Source organism: Labeo rohita, chromosome 16 (assembly GCF_022985175.1).
Source record: "Labeo rohita strain BAU-BD-2019 chromosome 16, IGBB_LRoh.1.0, whole genome shotgun sequence".
Classification (NCBI taxonomy): Eukaryota; Metazoa; Chordata; class Actinopteri; order Cypriniformes; family Cyprinidae; genus Labeo; species Labeo rohita.
The window spans coordinates 31,109,477-31,130,174 of NC_066884.1; the positions used below are offsets into that span (position 1 = coordinate 31,109,477).

At 38.7% G+C, this 20,698-nt stretch overlaps 1 protein-coding gene across 1 annotated transcript in view; it reads left to right on the plus strand.

Moving 5' to 3' along the window:
* Positions 1–20,698, plus strand: part of LOC127177872 (F-actin-uncapping protein LRRC16A) — a 426,319-nt gene that overhangs the window by 292,813 nt on the left and 112,808 nt on the right. The window contains exons 28-33 of the mRNA XM_051130392.1: positions 2,561–2,648; positions 6,653–6,793; positions 10,518–10,620; positions 10,744–10,749; positions 10,849–10,920; positions 11,047–11,205. Coding sequence (XP_050986349.1) covers positions 2,561–2,648; positions 6,653–6,793; positions 10,518–10,620; positions 10,744–10,749; positions 10,849–10,920; positions 11,047–11,205 — 569 coding nt within the window. The remainder of the gene's footprint in view (positions 1–2,560; positions 2,649–6,652; positions 6,794–10,517; positions 10,621–10,743; positions 10,750–10,848; positions 10,921–11,046; positions 11,206–20,698) is intronic.

Sequence of the window (20,698 nt, forward strand, 5' to 3'; positions counted from 1 at the left end):
TTGAGTATTTATCTGTGACTTTTGAATTGCTGCTTGTGCAAAAATTGGGTTGGAATGATTTTACCAAGTAGGACACATTTCTGGAACTTTGTACATTTAGGGAGGGCAGTTTAAAATTTCTCTTAACTCACTTGAATGAGTTAACTCATGTTAACTTACTTAAGACTTAGTGTGGCCCAGATAATGTATATTTATGGTTTATTTGGTTCATAATTAGCTAAAATGTGGCCTGCTTGTGGACCACTGCCAAAATGCCACCATTCCATGCAGCATGTGGGCCACATGAGAAATGTGAGGAAGACCAGGGTTAGAAAAAAAAATGAAAAAATGTGGCCCACATTAGGGCCAGTTTAAGTTTATTTTTGGTTGGCTTACATGGCTTACTTGAGGCTCAAATCTGGCAAACAGGAATGTACCACCCAAATGCTATCATTCTACACAGTATGTGGGCCAGGGCAAGATGTTCAATCTGGGCCAGAATTTTAATAAATATGGCCCAGATTTTTTTTATTTCATGTATTTATTTTTAGGGCTGAAATGCTTGTGGCCCAAATTTTGCAAACAGGAGTGGACCACCCAAATGCCATCATTCTACACAGTATGTGAGCCGGAGTAAGGTGTTGGATCTGGGCTGGATCTGGGCCATAATTTAAAATCAGTGTTGCTCAGATTTGGGCCAGTTCTAGTTTATATTATTTATTTTTATGGCTGACATGCGGCCTTCCTATGGCTTGCTTGTGGCCCAAATTTGGCAAACAGGAGCAGACTGCCCAAGTGCCATTATTCTTTACAGTATGTGGGCCGGAGCAAGGTGTTGGTTTTGGGCCAGAATTAAAGTCAATGTCGCCCAGATTTGGGCCAGTTCTGCTTTTTTTGTTTTATTCATGGCTGACATTGGGCCTTCCCTTGGCTTGCTTATGGCCCAAATTTGACCAACAGGAGCGGACTGCCCAAGTGCCATCATTTTACGTGGTATGTGAGCCAGGTGAAAGTGTCCGGTGTGGGCCTGATCTGGGCCTCAGGAATTTTGCTATCTGGGGAGGAATGTGTTTGTTTGGGTTGATTTCAAATAGCAACAATGTCCAGCAGTGAATTTGAAAACTTGATTATTGCACCTTTAACTGATTTATCAAGGGCTGTTTGGTTGATGATCATTCCACTTTTTAACCCTCTGGGGTCTGAGGGTGTTTTGGGGCCCTGAAGAAGTTTTGACATGCCCTGACATTTGTGCTTTTTTCAGTCATCTTAAAAACATTTTTCATCTTAAAAACATATCAATGGCTAAAGTCTGATTACATTGTAATCAGCACAAATTGGGCTACAATAATATGTAAGCAACATGAATGTACATGTTTGTGTTTTTGAGAAAACAACGTTTATGCGTGGTTAGTGAAAAACTACATTTTTTTAAGTCACTGAAATAAGGCCATGAAACACATATAGAACATTAGTTCACAAGACTTTTGAGAACTGGATGTGGTAGTCTAGAGTGTTTCCTACAAAATGATGTGAAAATCATCTTGTTCACTCGTTCAGAAAAAAACAATATATTGATGTAAATTTTCTAAGACATGTTTTGTGAGCGAAAGGGAATATGCGAAGGAGTGGCAATTACCCATGAATATTTATCAGTTCACACCTAAGAGACAAAGAGCCCTCCCTAATGGCCCATCAGAGAGACTGTGACTGTTAGGTAAGAAACAATGAGAGATTCAAAGAATGGAGTTTTAGATTATTTGTATTTTATTTACAACAAAGTATAATCAAAATATACGCAATGAAGGTCAAATACACGTTATTGAGCACCCTGATCTAACCACAGAGATGTGAACAGATTTTGTGTAGTTTCTGAAAACTGTTTTCTGAATTCTGTTCAACAAGTGAAACAAGTAAATCATAACTGATATCTAAGTACTTGCAAAACTCATCATCAGTAGTCAAGGAACTTGTTTTACACTAGAATATCAGTGTAGCTGAACATCTGATGTTGGTATAGAGCTGTCAGAGAAAAACAGTTTGAAGAGACCAAATTGAAAGACATCAAGAGTCATCTGTTGTGCAGGTATCAGATCACTAAAAAACAAACAACATAAGCAAAACATCTGTGAGTATGTTAATATCAGGAGCATCTGTAAAATATATATTGTGTAAAGTATATATTATGTAGTGTAAGATTTTGTTATTCATACACTAATGTAAAAAGGACATTTTATATCTGAGAAACTAATAATTATTGTTTGTCACATCTATTCGAGAACAGAGTATTAATAAACATGGTCTAGCATACACTCAGTGTAAACACTCATATTACATCCTATTGTTATATGATAAATAAATAATTAAATAATTTTTAATTTTTTCAGTTAGTGCAGTTCAACATGCTTTTTTGTTTCAAAGACATTTGTCATCCATTTTCTTCCATAGACACAGTTTTTAAGAGATTTGTGTGTGGTTACATGATGTGATAGAGGTGCACAAAGGTAAATATGATAACCCTATTGTAATGCATTTGTAACATTGTGCCACATTCACAACAATTTCTTTTCATTTCTTTCCACAGTGAAGTGAAGCTCAACCTGGCATCTTTCCTTTCAGATCGAATTGTTGATGAGATTTTAGAGGCACTTTCCAGCTCACAGCAGACACTGGTGAGGAGCTTTTATGCCTAAAATACCCCATTAAACTGATGACATACCATAGACCTTTACTGTTTTTATGTGATGCTAAAGTAATTATAATTACTACAGACCCCAGCATTTCGGTAGATGTAGCAGACATTTCTAAATAAATGGTGTTTTTTTTTTAAGCATTTTTAGCATTTTTACCTTTAAGAAAAAATGTTAAAAAACACAACTTGTGATTTTAATAATGCATTAACAACAACAACAACAATAATAATAATAATAATAATAATAATAATACATTTTATTTATAAGCGCCTTTCATAACACTCAAGGACACTGCACAAAAATAAGCCAACAATGCAAATGTGCAATACAAGCACAGTAAAGTGATCAAACAACACAAAGAAAAAAAAACATGTACATTAGAAAACAGTGAAATCACAGAGAATAGGCTTTAGTGAATAAACAGGTTTTGAGTCTAGATTTGAAGAAAGAGAGAGAATCTATATTACGGATGTCTGGTGGGAGGGAGTTCCACAGTATGGGAGCAGAGCAACTGAAAGCTCTACTCCCCATAGCACTGAAACGGGCAGAGGGCACAGTCAGGCGAATGGAAGTGGATGATCTAAGAGATTGGGAGGTAGTGGCAATATGAAGTAGATCGGATAGATAAGGAGGGGCAAGATTATGGATTACCTTGAAAGTGAACATAATGATTTTAAATTCAATTCTCTATTTTATTGAAAAAGCCAATGGAGTTGCTATAGAACAGGGGTAATGTGATGGAAAGAGGGGGTACCAGCATTAGTACATGCTGAAATTAACTAAGATGAATAAATGCTGTAGAAGTATTGTTCATTCTTAGTTCATGTTAATTAATTTAGTTAACTAATTTAACTAATGAACCTTATTGTAAAGTGTTATATTTAAATATTTATCATTTGTCACCAAAAATGAACACATATAACATGACAGTGGATGCCTGTTTCCCTGGTTACTGAAAAGGTAAATGCTTTACATTAGATCTTTGGCCATTTCAAATTTTACTTAAAAAATGAATTTGTTCTAAATTATTAATAATAATAATTATAATAATTGTAATTATTATGATTACACTCTGAATACAAAGAATTGTCCACATCAAATTTTGGGGATGAAACAAAAGTAAATGTTTTATACCAGGGGCCACTGTCTTGCACAGTTTAGTTCCAACACTTATTAAATACACCTGAACAAGCTAATCAATATTCCCCTTCTAGGGAACTCAACGCTGCGTCTCCCTCTAGGGGACACATTGGGAAATGCAGCCTGCAGGTCTGGTGTCTGAAGCATGTGTGAAACCAATTTATTCGCCCACCTGGCCCATGACATCATAGACAGGGTGCCCAGAGTATAAAAGGGCACCTGCCGAATACGTCATCCTCTTTGCTGTCTTCAAGAGCCATCTGTTTGAAGTGCGTGTGTGAGATCAAGGCAGGTGAGCATTGTGGAAAGTGTGTGCCTCCATGTCCGAGGTTTCTGACACTTGAGGTCGCACACAATCTATGCGTTGTGTCTTGTGTGTTCAGTGTTCGTGGACTCTGAACGCGCTCATTGTGAGTGGTTCCAATGAGAAGCTCCATTCGCATTTGTCCCTCTTCTCGAGAGATGAGTAACAAGCATTTGCATCTCGTGGTTTGGGTTCCGCTGCCTTAGAGAATGTGTGCCTCCATGTTTGGATTCTAACACTTGAATTCTAAGCATATTCTGCTTTCGCATTTGTCTCGGCGAAGAGCACATGCGTTCTGTGTTATGTGCTCATTGTGATGAGTCACAATGTCTATGTTCCACTCGTGTTAGTTTCTATTCCCGAGGGATGCGGGATAAAGCATTTATGTGTGCGGCCAGGTTCTGCCGTTGCTGTGACACGTTTTATTTATTTTATTTTATTTATCACTTTGATCTGTGGGATCTGTACACCCTCTCTAAATGGGTTGTCGGATGCCACAGATAGTATTGGATTGTTATGACAATGAAGTGTAAGCACAAAGACATTTCAGCCCTGATCCTGTGAGATTGTGTGCGGAGCTATATTCAGCTCTGCCGTGCTTCAGCACCTTGAGTGGGATGATCCTTCCTGTGTTAAGTTGAGAGTATGGCTATCTGCGGATGGTTATGCTCCAGCTCAAGCTTACCTTGCTCTGACATATGGCTGAGAGCAGCAATGTTCTAGCCTGGCTTCTATAACCGGGTTGGGTTCCCCTTGTCACAAACTCTCTCAAGTAAGCACTGAAGTCTTTGTCTAGGAATCTGCTATTTGAGGACTGTCACCGATGGAGTTTTGGTTCCTTGCCGCTGTCGCCTTTGGCTTGCTTAGTTGGGGACACTTTATCTTAACACAATATTGCATTTTATTTTATTGTTTTTGATTAACTACCTTTACCTAAAAAGTGAGTGTTTACTGTTGCCTTTGGCATTGTTGATGTACTGTTTCCGATTTAATACTGTACAGCCGCCTTGTCACAATTCTGTATTGTTAAAGGCGGTATATAAATAAAGGTGACTTGACTTGACTTGACTGCTCCCCTTTTAGGGTTTTTAAATAGTGGTCTCCTTGAGCCCCCACCCAGACCGTGCTCTCTCCCCTTCTGGGTTTTAAGTAGATGGCCCACTTTGTGGTTTGGGCAGTCTTCAGCCTTATCTAAGGGAACTGCTAAATGAGGATATCTGTGTCCAGCCCTCTAGTGTTATGGCCACTGCTTACATTAGGCTTGATCTCAGACTAATGATACTATGGTCTGGATCTCCCTCTTGTGAGCTCCTGGTCAGTAACATGGTGCTTTGTTTTAAGGGGGCTTGTCCATAGACAAGATCAAAAGTCTAGCATCGCTAACTGCACCCCTCCTCCCTCTAGGAGCTGGCAAGGGAAGCCTACCGCTAACAAAGGGAAAAAGGATCTTGTCAGATAAGAATGTGTTCGATTAGAGACGTGGTCATCCTATGCATTCCAAGGCTGGCGCTTCCTGATCATCTTTCTTACCCAAACCACCAACCACCCCCCACCCCCCACCCCCATCTGAGGATAGCTGCATTCTAGCTCAGCAGCTACTTCTCTGTGGAATTAAAGTAGCGACCCTTTACTCCTGTAGAGGATTTCTTCTTCCTCTTCGGCAGTCTTGTGTATTCAGGCTAATATTGCTCATATAGCATAGCTATCTGAGGATAGCTGTGTCTCTGACTTGGGTGAGTTATTCCCCTTGATTTATTTGGGTTCTCCCATCCCCATGTCCCATCCCATGCCTAGTTCTGTGAGCGGCCCGTGGTATCAATAGCATGGTCCCTTTCTGAGGAAAGGTCTGGTGCATGTCTGTTGCTTTCTTGGTGTTTCCCTGCCAGGTCGTCAGGCATGTGCCTCGGCATGGCATAGTTGGCATTTCATTCCCCAATGTGTCCCCTAGAGGGAGACACAGCGTTGAGTTCCCAAGAAGGGGAACGTCTTGGGTTACGCATGTTACCAAGGAACGAGATGCTGCGTCCCCTCGCCATGCCTCTGGCCTGCCTGTTTACGTCTCCTTCAGACAAGCTAAGAGGATGACGTATTCGGCAGGTGCCTTTTTATACTCCAGGCACCCTGCCTATGACGTCATGGGCCAGGTGGGCCAATAGATTGAAGCACGTGTGAAACAACGCCAGACACCGGACCTACAGCCTGCATTCCCCAATGTGTCCCCTAGAGGGAGCGTTGAGGTCACTCTTAGGGAACCATGGTTACATGCGTAACCCGAGACGTTTTCTGGGTAACAAGAAAGCTAGAGGGAGGTGAGTTTTCATCAGGGTTGGAACTCTGAAGTACAATGGCCCTCCAGGACCAAAGTTGCCCATCCCTGTTTTACACAAACAAAACAGATTAAAAGAGGAAAAAACCTTTAAACTTTATTCACGTTACCCATAGTCTTGTTATTCAAAGCCTTTGACTTTCAAGCAATACATTTTTGTTCTGACATTACAGAAAAAAAATTAAAAGAATTCTTGTGATGTTTTTTGGACAGGCCGAACATCTGGTGGGGAAAGGGCACCCCCTGCGGCAACAGGAATCTTATGACATGGATGTTCCAGAGGAGAAAATTCCTAAATACTTCACCATCCATCTGGTAGAGGGTGAAAGGCTGGATTACACAGAGGTCTGTATGGTAAGATTTCATTCTCTCTCATTTTTGCTGTTGTGTTCTTCTTTCAGTGTAAGCACACAGTTTGAAATAACATGATCTGGGATCAATTTTTGCTTAGGCATTCTAGGCACACACAACGGTCAATAAATAAAAATCGGGACACTGCCACTGCTGCTTTCAGAAAAAAACAGTTTATTAAAAACGCAACGTTTCGACCCAAAGATCTTAGTCAGGCAGACAGCAAGTAATCAGAAGAGTACAATTTTTATCCATGTAGTCTATCACATCTGATACAGTTCATCAAACTAATTACCCAATCAACTAATAAAAGTAAGGAAAAAAACAGCGCCTTGACCAATATATACAAAATCTCACAAATCACTAAAAAGGTTTAAAATCAAATTCCAAATTTAAACTTTTTGGAGAAAGAGTATTTAATGTGTAAATGTAAAAAGCTTCACTCTGTAATAAGATTTTATTGATGTCACCATCTGTTCTGGGTACTTTTACTTCTGGGTACTTTTACTTTTACAATACCTAAATATTGAAAAGTCAACAAATTGTGTTTAAAAGCACTGAAATGAACAACGATGGGGGTTTGTGGTAATTCAGTCATATATTACTTCTATGTTCGGCAACACACGTTTTTAAACAACGCTTTGTTTGCCAAACTACAGGGACATTTAATCATATAAATTAGGTTTTTGGTATTACACTAAATAATTCCCTTAATCTTGAACTGTTTGAGTCAGGATGGCTAAAAGTATGAAATTTTGTTGTAAAATTACATTGTGCACATTGTCTGCATCTATAATTGCCATCAGGGATTGAAAAGGGATGACTTGAGAGTTCCAACCTTTGGTCGACTCTCACCACCATTTGCTGTATATTGGGGGTTCGTTTATACACAATTCATGGAGAATCTTTACTACAATTACTCGTTACAGAGTCCGAACTTAGGCAAGACAGCCTAGTGTTAGTCGATTTCAGCGGTGTTCGAGCAAGGCATTCTTACTGATCACTATTTTTAAATCATGCCGCAGGTTTTTAATTCTATTATTTGCGTAACCTCTCTCATAAAAATTCTGACATAAATCCTTGCATTGCTTTTCTTACACTTCATTATACTTGCAAATCCTGCAAATCTTCTTGAACTGACTAATCGGAAGACCTTTCTTTAAATTGGTAGGATGAAAACCTTGTTGCATTGTATTTTTATCCGTAGGCTCTCTATACAAATGATTATTGTCTTTTATTATGAGAAAGTCAAGAAAACTAACTTGAGAAGCATCATAGTCAATGGTGAATTTAAGATGTTCACTACTACAGTTTAAAAATTGTTGGAAGTCAAGCAATTCATTCTCACACCATATAAGTAAAATATGAAAAATGTTAAGTAAAAAAGAATTGACCATAGGATTAAATACACATTCATGCTCAAAATGACCAACATACAAATTCACATAATTAGTTGCGACTGCGCTCCCCATTGCAGTTCCCTTGATCTGTAAAAAAAAAAAAAAAAAATAGTCATTTTGTATATAAAGAAGTTTTGGTAACACTTTCTGTGAAGTCCATATTTATAATATATTATAGGGGTATTCTTAAGGCATTATAATGAATGCATTATGCATCATAAAAACCTTATAATATGTTATATCATCTTATAAATAATTATAACACCAATTATGATACAATTATAATGCTTACGCATTTGTGGTTATAACGTTTAAGATTATGATTATTTATAACACAATGAACACCATATTAAATCTTATTTTACATTTATAATGGGCTATATATCTTGACATTGTTTATTTAAGATCTGCACAGTATCTTACTACATCTTTTAAGTGGTTAGGTGTGGAGTGTTATGAGTGTTCCCTGTGGGGCTATTATTAATTTTGATGTGAGCTAGTTAATAATTTCAACTGGAAAAATTGCAATGTTTATATGTTAGGTTACATTTTATATTGATGCTCCCCTTAGTTTAGTGACTATAGTCAGCTATAAACAAATTTGCAACTTAGTATGGATTATGTTAAGGTTAGCGTAGGTAGAATGTTGATGTACTTGCAAAGTTACTTATAGTTACTTATAGTCAGTTTGTCTTTTGGGGAACCATCAAAATGATGGTCAAAATGTTAGCACATATTTAGCAGACATGCTACTAATACTCCTATGACTGCTAGTTGACATAGTTCAGAGTTACTAATCAACAGGTGACTAAAGGGTACCATCAAAATAATATAGAACTGATGTTACAGTAAAAATAGTTCAAAGCAAATGTGTCATATTACACAATCATCTAAACTAATATCTGATCTTATGGCTGTTTGAGAAAAAAAATATTATAATAACTATAATTATAATTGGTCATTGATTGCTTTAAGTAAAGTAGCATACGAAAGATGGCAAGATATGAGACATAATACATTATAACTATGAGAAATATAATCCGTTGTAACTTAAGTGAATTCAACATTTTCATTGTGTGTTATAAATCATCATACTCTTAAGCTATAACTACAAATAAGTAAATATTATAATACATTAAAACTGTTCTTATGAATATTCATAAGATGATATAACATATTATAAGGTTTTTTATAATGCATTATACATTCATTAAAAATACCCTTATAATGTATTATAAATGTGGGCTTCATAGAAAGTGTTACCAAAGTTTTTAGTCAGTGTCAATTCTGTCAGTTCCTTTAAACAATCAATACCAGGACTCTTGTTCCTAAAACAGTCACATAGAAAGAAATTGATTGCTTGTATCACCATCATGTGGAACATTAGTATACAACGATTCCACATCTAGTGTCGCAAGTAATACCTGATTGTGAGGTAATGTAATGGACTGCAGTATTTTAATCATATCCATAGAGTCCTGCACAAAAGAAGGAGGACTTTGAACATAAGGTTTGAGAAATGAGTCCATAAACAGCTGTATTTTTTTGTTAATAAACCCATGCCAGCAATTATAGGTCAGATCTTTATGTATTTTAGATGAAATACTGTATATATCACAGGTGTGATTGGATGATCAACTTTTAAAAATTTACATTCATTTTTCAAAATGAAACCCTTATGTATTTCAAGTCAAGTGAGGTCAAGTCGAGCTTTATTATCATTCCGCTACACGTGTGGACATACAGTGGAATGAAATGTCGTGTCTCGCAAGACCACGGTGCTACATAAATCAACATAAATATGAACATACATACACTAGACGTAGAAACAATTTTTAAACCTATACATCTAACAATACATTTACTATAAATAATTGACTATACATGCACATAACCTAAGACAGACTATACAAGTACTCTACATAATAACTGTGCATGATAATGTGCAGAAGAGGTATTTAAAGGTTAAGAAGCAAATAGTGCAATATGATTTGTGGTGCACTGACAAGTAAACATTTGTTAAGTCCTTATTAGGTCCTTGTAACATGGAGTGTTAATAAGAAAGTGTATATAGAGATGAAATATAGAGTGCATATAGAGATGAAAGAATGCGTTACTACAGGTGGTTTGTCCAGCCCACTCACCTGTGTGTAGCATACTCAGAACTGCACTGTGTTTTGAGTTTTTTAACAGTTTACATTGTGGATAAGGTTTCAGAGGGGGGTGAGGTGGTTGGAATTGAGGGCTTTCACAGCCTGGGGGAAAAAGCTGTTGAGCAGTCTTGCAGAGCGGGCTCTGATGCTCTTGTAGTGTCTTCCTGATGGCAGGAGCTGGAAGAGCTGATGGGAGGGATAGGTGGGGTCCTTCACGATACTGGTGGCTTTACCAGAGCATCGTGCAAAGAAAATGTCCAGAAGGGAGGGGAGAGGGGTACAGATGATCTTTGCAGCTGTGTTGCCTGTGCGTTGTAGGGACTTGCGGTCAGCAGCACTGCAGTTCCCATACCAGACAGTGATGCAGCTGGTCAGCACACTCTCAATTGTTCCCCTGTAGAATGTGGTGAGGATGGGTGGAGGGAGACTTGCACTTTTCAGCCGGCGGAGAAAGTGTAGGCGCTGTTGTGCCTTCTTGGAGAGTGACATGATGTTGGTGGTCCAGGTGAGATCCTCTGTGACGTGCACCCCCAGGAATTTAGTGCTGCTGACTCTCTCCACAGCCGAGCTGTCGATGGTCAGTGGGGGCTGGTCAACAGAGTTCCTCCTGAAGTCCATCACAGCCTCCTTTATCTTACTCACATTGAGGGACAGGTTGTTTGCACCACACCATTCAACCAGTTGTGTCACTTCCTCTCTGTAGGGTGTTTCATCGTTGTTGCTGATGAGACCTTCTACCGTTGGGTCATCAGCAAACTTGATGATGTGGTTGGAGCTGAACTTGGCAGTGCAGTCATGTGTCAGCAGTGTGAAGAGCAGCGGGCTGAGAACACAGCCCTGTGGGGCACCTGTGCTCAGTGTGGTAGTGCTGGAGGTGTTGCGGCCAACACGGACTGACTGAGGTCTTCCAGTTAAAAAGCAGCCTTGCGTGTGTTAACCCTGGATAGAGTCTTCTTTACGTCAGCTGGAGACAGACAGAGTGCTTGGTTGTCGGGAGGTGTGGGTAGTTTTTGTGCAGGTGTGTCATTCTGCATTTCAAACCATGCATAGAACTCATTGAGTGCATCTGGGAGGGATGTGTCGTCATCACAAGCCTGTGGCAGGGGCTTGAAATCAGTGATGGTTTGAATCGCTTGCCACAGACTCTGTGTGTCTTTGCTGTCAGTAAAGTGATTATTTATTTTTTGTGCATACAAACGTTTTGCTTGCTTGATGCCATGGGACAGATTGGCTCTTGCTGTTTTTAAGGCTACTTTGTCTCCTGAACTGAATTCATCATCTCTGCTCTTTAGCAGCCCACGAACCTCGGCTGTCAGTCACAGTAATTTTGAGAAGTGGTCTGTATGCTGGGATTAGCATAACAGAGATGTGGTCAGAGTAACCGAGGTGGGGGCGGGGTTGTGTAAGTCCAGAGTGTTGTTTCCCCTTGTTGCAAAGTTCACATGTTGGTAGAACTGTGGCAAAACTGACTTTAAGTTTGCATGGTTGAAGTTGCCGGCAAAAAGCCATAGGGGTTATTTGTTTGTTGTTAGCTGATGGCACCGTACAGCTCGCAAAATGCGTCCTTAGCATTTGTACACGGCGGAATGTAAACCGTGACAATAACAATGGCCGTGAACTCCCGTGGCAGATAGAACGGCCGACACTCCACCAGTGATGAACAGTGTTTTGTCACTACCATAGCATTGTTACACCGTCCCTTGTTGATATAAACACACAGTCCTCCCCCACGAGTCTTACCAGATACTGCTGTATCTCTGTCCACTCTGTAGCAGGTTAGCCCATGCATTTGAATTGCGGAGTCAGGAATGTTGTCATTTAGCCATCAGTGAAAACAAACACACAACAATCCCTTGCCTCATGCAGTGTAGAGTGACTGAGTTGAAATGAGTCCAGTTTATTTTCCAGCGAGCGAACATTAGAGAGTATGAGTGTTGGAAGAGCTGGTCTGGTGGGGTTAGCCCTTAGCCTAGCTTGTATGCCTCCGCGCTTGCCATGCTTCTGTCCCCTCTCACACCGCCGGCGCCGCTGCTTTGTGTGGGTAGCGTCAGTAGACGAGGCCGTGGTCTCAGGTTTCGGCTTTAGCAGTAAGCAAAGGCCTTGGAACTTCTCAGTGGTCGCCGGTGCGAGTTGGTGTTTGTATTTATTGCCGATTTCCAAAAGGCTTTGGCGATCATAGATGTATTTTTGAGTTATGAATTAGCGGCAAACTGGCACTATTTTGAGACAAATAGATGACATTAAAAGACAAAAGCACCGTTTTGAGTAGCCGCTGTGTCTGACCGCGCCACCATCTTGATTTAATTGATTTCATTCTAAAAAATGATTGTTGGATCACCTCTAAATTTTGTATAAAAAGACAGATTTTGTCTTTTTTTTTTTTTTTTTTTTTGAAGTTGTCAATTATTTTTTTGATGATAATACTGAGTATTCATAACAAAAATCGAGCCTCCCTCATCAACAACCAAAGATTTTTTTTTTTAACTCAAAGCAGAGCATTCCTTTAAGCTTTAGGCAGATTATTAAAAACAATATACTCTCGTTTTTTATTAAGAACTTGTAGCACATCCTTTAATGAATCGACATTGTTTTTTTATTGAGGAACTTCGATTTTTTTTTTTTCTTTTTTTGGTAGAATAAATGTGGATTTTGTGTGGGATTTAAAGCCTATCTGCTTTATTATAGCTGGAGGTGGTGTGATGAGGGGTGAACACAGCAAAAACTTTACAGTAGATGGGGAACCAATTGCTCCCCCATGATATTTTGTAAACTGTATTTATGACAAAGTATGACAAAGAACTGCACAGATGCAGATATTATAACAAACTATTGATAAGCACATAAACTTTATTATGTGTTTCCACCTCGGTCTGCGAATTGAATATGCTCTGAAAGACAGGGAAAAGCTGATCGAAGTCTGTCGCCTTTAATTTTTTTTTTTTTTTGTAACTTTTATTTTTTATTTCTTTTCATGTAACTTTGAAATACAAAATATATATATATATATATATGTATATACAGTGGGTATGGAAAGTATTCAGACCCTCTTAAATGTTTCACTCTTTGTTATATTGCAGCCATTTGCTAAACTCATTTAAGTTCATTTTTTTTCCTCATTAATGTACACACAGCACCCCATATTGACAGAAAAACACAGAATTGTTGACATTTTTGCAGATTTATTAAAAAAGAAAAACTGAAATATCACATGGTCCTAAGTATTCAGACCCTTTGCTCAATATTTAGTAGAGGCACCCTTTTGATCTAATACAGCCATGAGTCTTTTTGGGAAAGATGCAACAAGTTTTTCACACCTGGATTTGGGGATCCTCTGCCATTCCTCCTTGCAGATCCTCTCCAGTTCTGTCAGGTTGGATGGTACACGTTGGTGGACAGCCATTTTTAGGTCTCTCCAGAGATGCTCAATTGGGTTTAAGTCAGGGCTCTGGCTGGGCCATTCAAGAACAGTCACAGAGTTGTTGTGAAGCCACTCCTTCGTTATTTTAGCTGTGTGCTTAGGTTCATTGTCTTGTTGGAAGGTAAACCGTCGGCCCAGTCTGAGGTCCTGAGCACTCTGGAGAAGGTTTTAGTCCAGGATATCCCTGTACTTGGCCGCATTCATCTTTCCCTCAATTGCAACCAGTTGTTCTGTCCCTGCAGCTGAAAAACACCCCCACAGCATGATGCTGCCACCACCATGCTTCACTGTTGGGACTGTATTGGACAGGTGATGAGCAGTGCCTGGTTTTCTCCACACATACCGCTTAGAATTAAGGCCAAAAAGCTCTATCTTGGTTTCATCAAACCAGAGAATCTTATTTCTCACCATCTTGGAGTCCTTCGGGTGTTTTTTAGCAAACTCCATGTGGAGAGGCTTCCGTCAGGCCACTCTGCCATAAAGCCCCGACTGGTGGAGGGCTGCAGTGATGGTTGACTTTCTACAACTTTCTCCCATCTCCCGACTGCATCTCTGGAGCTCAGCCACAGTGATCTTTGGGTTCTTCTTTACCTCTCTCACCAAGGCTCTTCTCCCCCGATAGCTCAGTTTGGCAGGACGGCCAGCTCTAGGAAGGGTTCTGGTCGTCCCGAACGTCTTCCATTTAAGGATTTTGGAGGCCACTGTGCTCTTAGGAACCTTAAGTGCAGCAGAATTTTTTTGTAACCTTGGCCAGATCTGTGCCTTGCCACAATTCTGTCTCTGAGCTCTTCAGGCAGTTCCTTTGACCTCATGATTCTCATTTGCTCTGACATGCACTGTGAGCTGTAAGGTCTTATATAGACAGGTGTGTGGCTTTCCTAATCAAGTCCAGTCAGTATAATCAAACACAGTTGGACTCAAATGAAGGTGTAGAACCATCTCAAGGATGATCAGAAGAAATGGACAGTGCCTGAGTTAAATATATGAGTGTCAGAGCAAAGGGTCTGAATACTTAGGACCATGCGATGTTTCAGTTTTTCTTTTTTAATAAATCTGCAAAAATGTCAACAATTTTGTGTTTTTCTATCAATATGGGGTGCTGTGTGTACATTCATGAGGAAAAAAAATGAACTTAAATGATTTTAGCAAATGGCTGCAATATAACAAAGAGTGAAAAATTTAAGGGGGTCTGAATACTTTCCGTACCCACTGTATATATATATATTATAAAAAAGTGAACAGACAGGTCACCAGAGACATCACATTCTTGTATCCTTCTTACAGAATATAGTCATTTTCATAATAGGGGGTTACTCTCCCATTAGCCCTCCTCCCTACACACACAAAAGGAAAGAGGTATGATATGATAAAAAAAAATAATAATGATAATTTGAAAAAGAGGTTCATTCAAATCCGTAGAATGCAGACCATACAGTTCAGTCCATTCAGTGTATTTCCATTAGGTAAATACTTCACATATGGAACAAGGTAAAAAGGGTGAGGGAGGGGGAGGCACATTCACAACAAAGCACTTCTATGTACTATCTATTTTCATGTGTATTAATCATTTTGACCAGTTCTTATAAAATGTACCCTTATTTAGTCTTAGAGAAAAGGTCATTTTCTCCATATCAAACATATCCTTTACAATCGCTATCCACTCTTCTTTTGCTGGTGGGTTCTCATTCAGCCATTTCTTAGTTATTGCTTTCTTACTAGCAACCAATAACAATCTGAGGAGGTGGTTGTCTTGAGCATCAAAATCGGTTGGTATGTTTCCTAAATATATGGTACCAAAGCTATGATCAATCTCAAAACCCAGTATTGATTCAATTTCAGTGATTACCATTAACCAGTAAGATTGAATTGCTGGACAGTTCCAAAATATATGAAAATATTCAGCCATTGTGTTGTTACATTTGTCTCCAGCAAAATGCAGTTTCTGGATTACCATTCTGTAAATATTTTCTTTTTGGAGTAATAAAAAATCGAATCATGTTTTTCCATGAGAATTCTCTCCACTGACCAGAACTAGAGGTAGCATGCTGTGATTTACATGTTAAACCAGTCTTCTTCCATTAGAATTATACCCACCTCCTTCTCCCATTTTTCTTTAATGTATAAGGTAGAGTGAGACTTAGAGGATTATATACAAATATATAGTCTTGATACCAATTTCTTGTGAATACCACCTTTATATGCCTCAGCAAAAGCTTTAATGAGACTCAATTCACTTCCCTCCTTACTTTTAATGTTTTTATTAAAGTGATTCCTAAACTGTAAATATCTATAAAAATCTTGTCTCACTAAATTATAGGTATCAATGAGATGTTGGAAGCTTTCTAAACCAATCTCAGAAGAAACTGTACAATATGATGTAATGCCATTCTATATCCATTGTTTAAACCACACATCCATCTGTGCAGGTTTAAAGTCTCTATCGTATGCCACCCATCTTAGCAGGCATGCTTGCCTCTCCAGCTTAAGAGTTTTACGTTCTTTAAACCAAATATTAAGAGAGACCAATGTCCAGTTACTTAATTCGTTGGAATACATAATCTTAGCATTTTTGTCCCCCAATAAGGAAGGGAGAGGAAAGTCTAGCTGGTGAAATTCTAATTCTTTCCATTTTGCATCGTAATCATTAATACACCAACAAACTAAATATTTGAATTGTGCTGCTTAATAATAATAATCCTCTAAACAGGGAAGAGACAGTCCTCCATTTTCCTTTGGTAATTGTAGTGTTTTAAATCTTACCCTAGGTTTCTGATTTTTCCATATAAATCTTGAGATCATTTGATTCCAGTCATTAAATTTGTTTTTTTTTGGTATTTCTACAGGTAGTGATTGAAAGAAAAACAATAATCGCTGTAAAACATTCATCCTTATAATTTCTGTTTGGTCATACAACCTAAAGGTTAGGGGTGTCTGCTTTCAGTTCCTTTGTAATAGAACCATACTTAGTGGTATAAATTTTAGCCAAATTCTTTGGTATAATAACCCCCAGGTATTTGATATTATTTGTTTTCCATTTAAAATTATATGTATTATGTATATTTTCCTGTGGTGAATAATTAAATGAGAGGGTTTGGGTGTTATGTAAATTAAGTTTATATCCTGAATACCAACCAAATTGCTCAAGACAGGACATGAGTTTGGGTAAACAGGAATCTGGCTCGGAAATCGTCATAAGAATGCCGTCCGCATGCAGACATATTTTGTGTTCAGTTTCTTTAATTGGAATTCCTAGAATTTCTGTATCCTCTCTGCTTGAGCTAACGGCTCTATGAATAGTGCGAAAAGTGTAGGACTGAAGGGGCACCCCTGATGACATCCCCGCTCCAGTGTAATTGAGTTAGAGACATTACCATTTATTTTGATCTTGGCCGTTGGTAAATGGTATAGTGGTTTAATAGTTCTTATAACCTCTTCATTAAAGCCAAAACGGTGCAATACCAAATACAAATACTCCCATCACACTGAATCAAATGCTTTTTCTGCATCAAGGCTAATTGCCAGGGCTTTTTAATTATTTTTGCTCATGCTCTCAAACAAAAAAAATAAATGTCTCACATTATCATGTGTCTGCCTGTTTTTAAAAATCCAGTTTGGTCAGTATCAATCAAATCAGGGATTATATTTTCTAATTTTTAGCTATTATAGAAGCATATAATCTATAATCTATATTTAAAACTGAAATAGGTCTGTATGATCCACATTCTGTCTTATCTTTTCCAGCCTTAGGTATTACAGATATAACAGCTTGTTTCCAGGACACTGGGGTTTCACCCCCCTTAAGAACATAGTTAAAACATTTTAGGAGCATGGGTTTCAATAACTCCCTAAATGTTTTGTACCACTCTGCTGGATATCCATCCCCTCCTGGTACTTTGTTTGTTTTTAGATTTGATATTGCACAGTTTCTTTATCTGTGATTTCTTGTATTACAAATTTGTTTTGTTTCACTCCTACTGACAGTAAATCTAAAGATTCCAAAAAACTTTTTTTAACTGAGGGGTCAGCTGCTTCTGGTTGAGTATAATTTCTTATAATATTTTTTTCAAAAGACTGTGATATTTCTTCTGCTTTATAACACATTACATTAGTTTGAGGGTCTCTGATTTTGAAAACTGATCTCTCTGTTTGTTTACGGAGTTTCCAAGCTAACATTTTTTTAGCTTTCGGACCGTTCTCATAATGAGACTGTTTAATATATTTGAGTTTAATCACTTGTTTGTCAAGTATCTTATTAATTTGTTGTTTTACCACTTTTATTTCATCTAAAAATTTAGGGTCATTTAATTCAATATGCTTTTGTTCTAGTATCTTTAGCGTGTTTGTTAAATTGGCCACTAACATCTGTTTTTCTTTCTTTTTTCTTGAGGACCACTTTAAGAGCTTTCCGCTCAGTACCGCCTTAGCCGCATCCCATATTACACATGGTGACAAATCCTCATTATTATTAAATTCAATGTAATTTCTTTTCTAATATATTCTTCACGTTGTTGATCATTTAGAAGACTAGTATTTAATCTCCAAATAGTGTTTTTAAATTAAACATCAAGATGAAGTTTCAAATACACTCCTGCATGATCAGAAACATCTTTAGTTCCTATTTTACACCCTATAATTCTGTGCCTCTCTGAATGAAACATAAAAAAATAGTCAACCCTAGACTAGACCATGTGAGGGTGGGAGAAAAAGGTGAACTGTCGAGCAGATGGGTGGTGCTCCCTCCATATATCAAACATGTCTTAAGCACTTTCCTAATATACAGTGTTTCAGAATTCATTTTTTTTGTTGGATTTGAAGAGTCTAGGGTAGGATGCAACTGTACATTCCAATCCCCTCCACAAATAAGAATACCTGATCTGAAGCTATTAAATCAAATATTTATATAAACATTATATAAATATTATATAAACATTAAGTAATGTTACTTCCCTAGAATCAAGGATCCCTTTAACCAAAATGTAACGTCCCTCTTTATCAACAATTTGGTTAGAAGCCTGAAAAATCACCTTATTTGAAATTAGCTGTAGTGGACAGCACATTCCAGGGCCCAGTTTATTGGTGGGCCCCTCCCTGACCACCACAGTGGACAGAGGTTTGCTACATTTTGATTGGATCTTGGTGAGCTAACATAAGCAAACTGTCCAACGCCATCAGATAAAGATGCCAGGACAACAGCCAGACATCTCTTAGAGCGCAAGAAGAGAAGACCACCTTTGGTACAAAGCCCGGGAAGGACAGAACTTCCTATTGGTCAAAATGCATTTCGTGCTCTCACCCACCTTGAGACTGATTCCTAAGGGTTTGGCCTGTGACCGACCATAAAAATTACTTAGGACCTCCAGATGCAGCAGCAGTGGGTGAAACTAAGAGAGATCATGGAGATCCATCCAAGTCCATTCATAACTAGGTTTTCAAACCTTAAAACTGATGCACACTACAACACACACATTTTATACTTATGCAGAGAAATAAGTATTCCTTGTGACAGCAACGTGTAGTGCAACATCTTACACAAACTCAGCTGTTAATGGACAAATGAATGCATGCATGACAGTTCAATATTTTCCCATTATGTTTGGACTTAATGTGTTCGTAACATTGCCAAATGCATTCTGGTTATGGTTTGAGAAGTGAGAAATGCACCGGTAAAGCTTTAGTGACACTTTTCTAGCTTTGTGTTTGGACTATGCAAATAAATTCCACAGGAGGAAACAAGAGTGGGCCACCGCGTGTCCCCCCCACTCTGATGGAACCAGCCAATCACAGCATGGAAATGGAGAAGTGCCAAATTGCAATCTCCTCCTCATTGGAAAGGGATAAAAGTACCCTTCCCAAAAGACACTCCTTGTTCTGAGTCTGCTATCTGTGACGGAAAAGACACCAACAGAACAAACCCCCGTTCTGTCTCCGGCCTGCAAAGGTGAGACACTAACAGATACCAAGTCCAAGTCTCCAGCTTTTGAGGCAGCAACAGATACGACCACATTCTGAGCCTCCAGCCTGTGAGGAAAGAGATAATCTACATTCATCTTCGTCCAGTGAGACAACAACTGATGCAGCGTCCTGCGTCTCCATCCTTGGGAGACACTGCGGATTGACTAAGTTCTGAGTCTCTAGCCCAGAGAGGCAGAAGACAGACAGACATTACAACAAGGTCAAGCTCCGGTGAGCAAACCTTCACTTCAGGTACTTTTGCTTGCGTGTTCCAAGCTAAGGACCTTCAGCACCTACTCCAGGGCCACATCTGCATGTTCCAGATCTTAGGACCCTTGGTGCTCCAGGAGATCAACATCCTACAGTGCTTCATCTTCAAGGCTGTCAAAACGGATTCCTGCTCCTTTCCCCACTGTACTGCCACTAGCGCAACCAGTGGAAGAAGTCGCCGCCACCGGACTGCTCACTCAACCACAGCGAACGTAAATATCACTTCCAAACCTCTTCCAGAAACCTTGGCATTGTTGTATATTATCAGTGTATGATTTTCTAATTTACATTAGGTATTATATAGCTGATTGCAGTTGATAACAAATCTTACACGTATTTGTTTGATGCATAGGAAGGTTATTCACCTTATTATCACCTTTCAGAGTAGCAACAGTTTATCTTCCTAGATAACGTAGCTCTGACATAGCAACATCCAACATAATCACTTGCATTTTATGCGTCTTATGCACTTTATTCCTTTTCCATTCATGGTATTCATTTAGTAGTTGTTGATTACTCTTGTCTATCTTTTGTTAATAAAATTTATTTTATTACAACTCATGTCTTCCTTGTGTTGATGATACAGAAGGGGTTCTACAAGTTAGAGATCCCACCAATCTTTCTTATGTGATGTACTCATAACCACACATTAATTGACACGTGATCCAAGAATCATAATGTCAGCTGTGACATGAGTACCCATCACTACCCTATT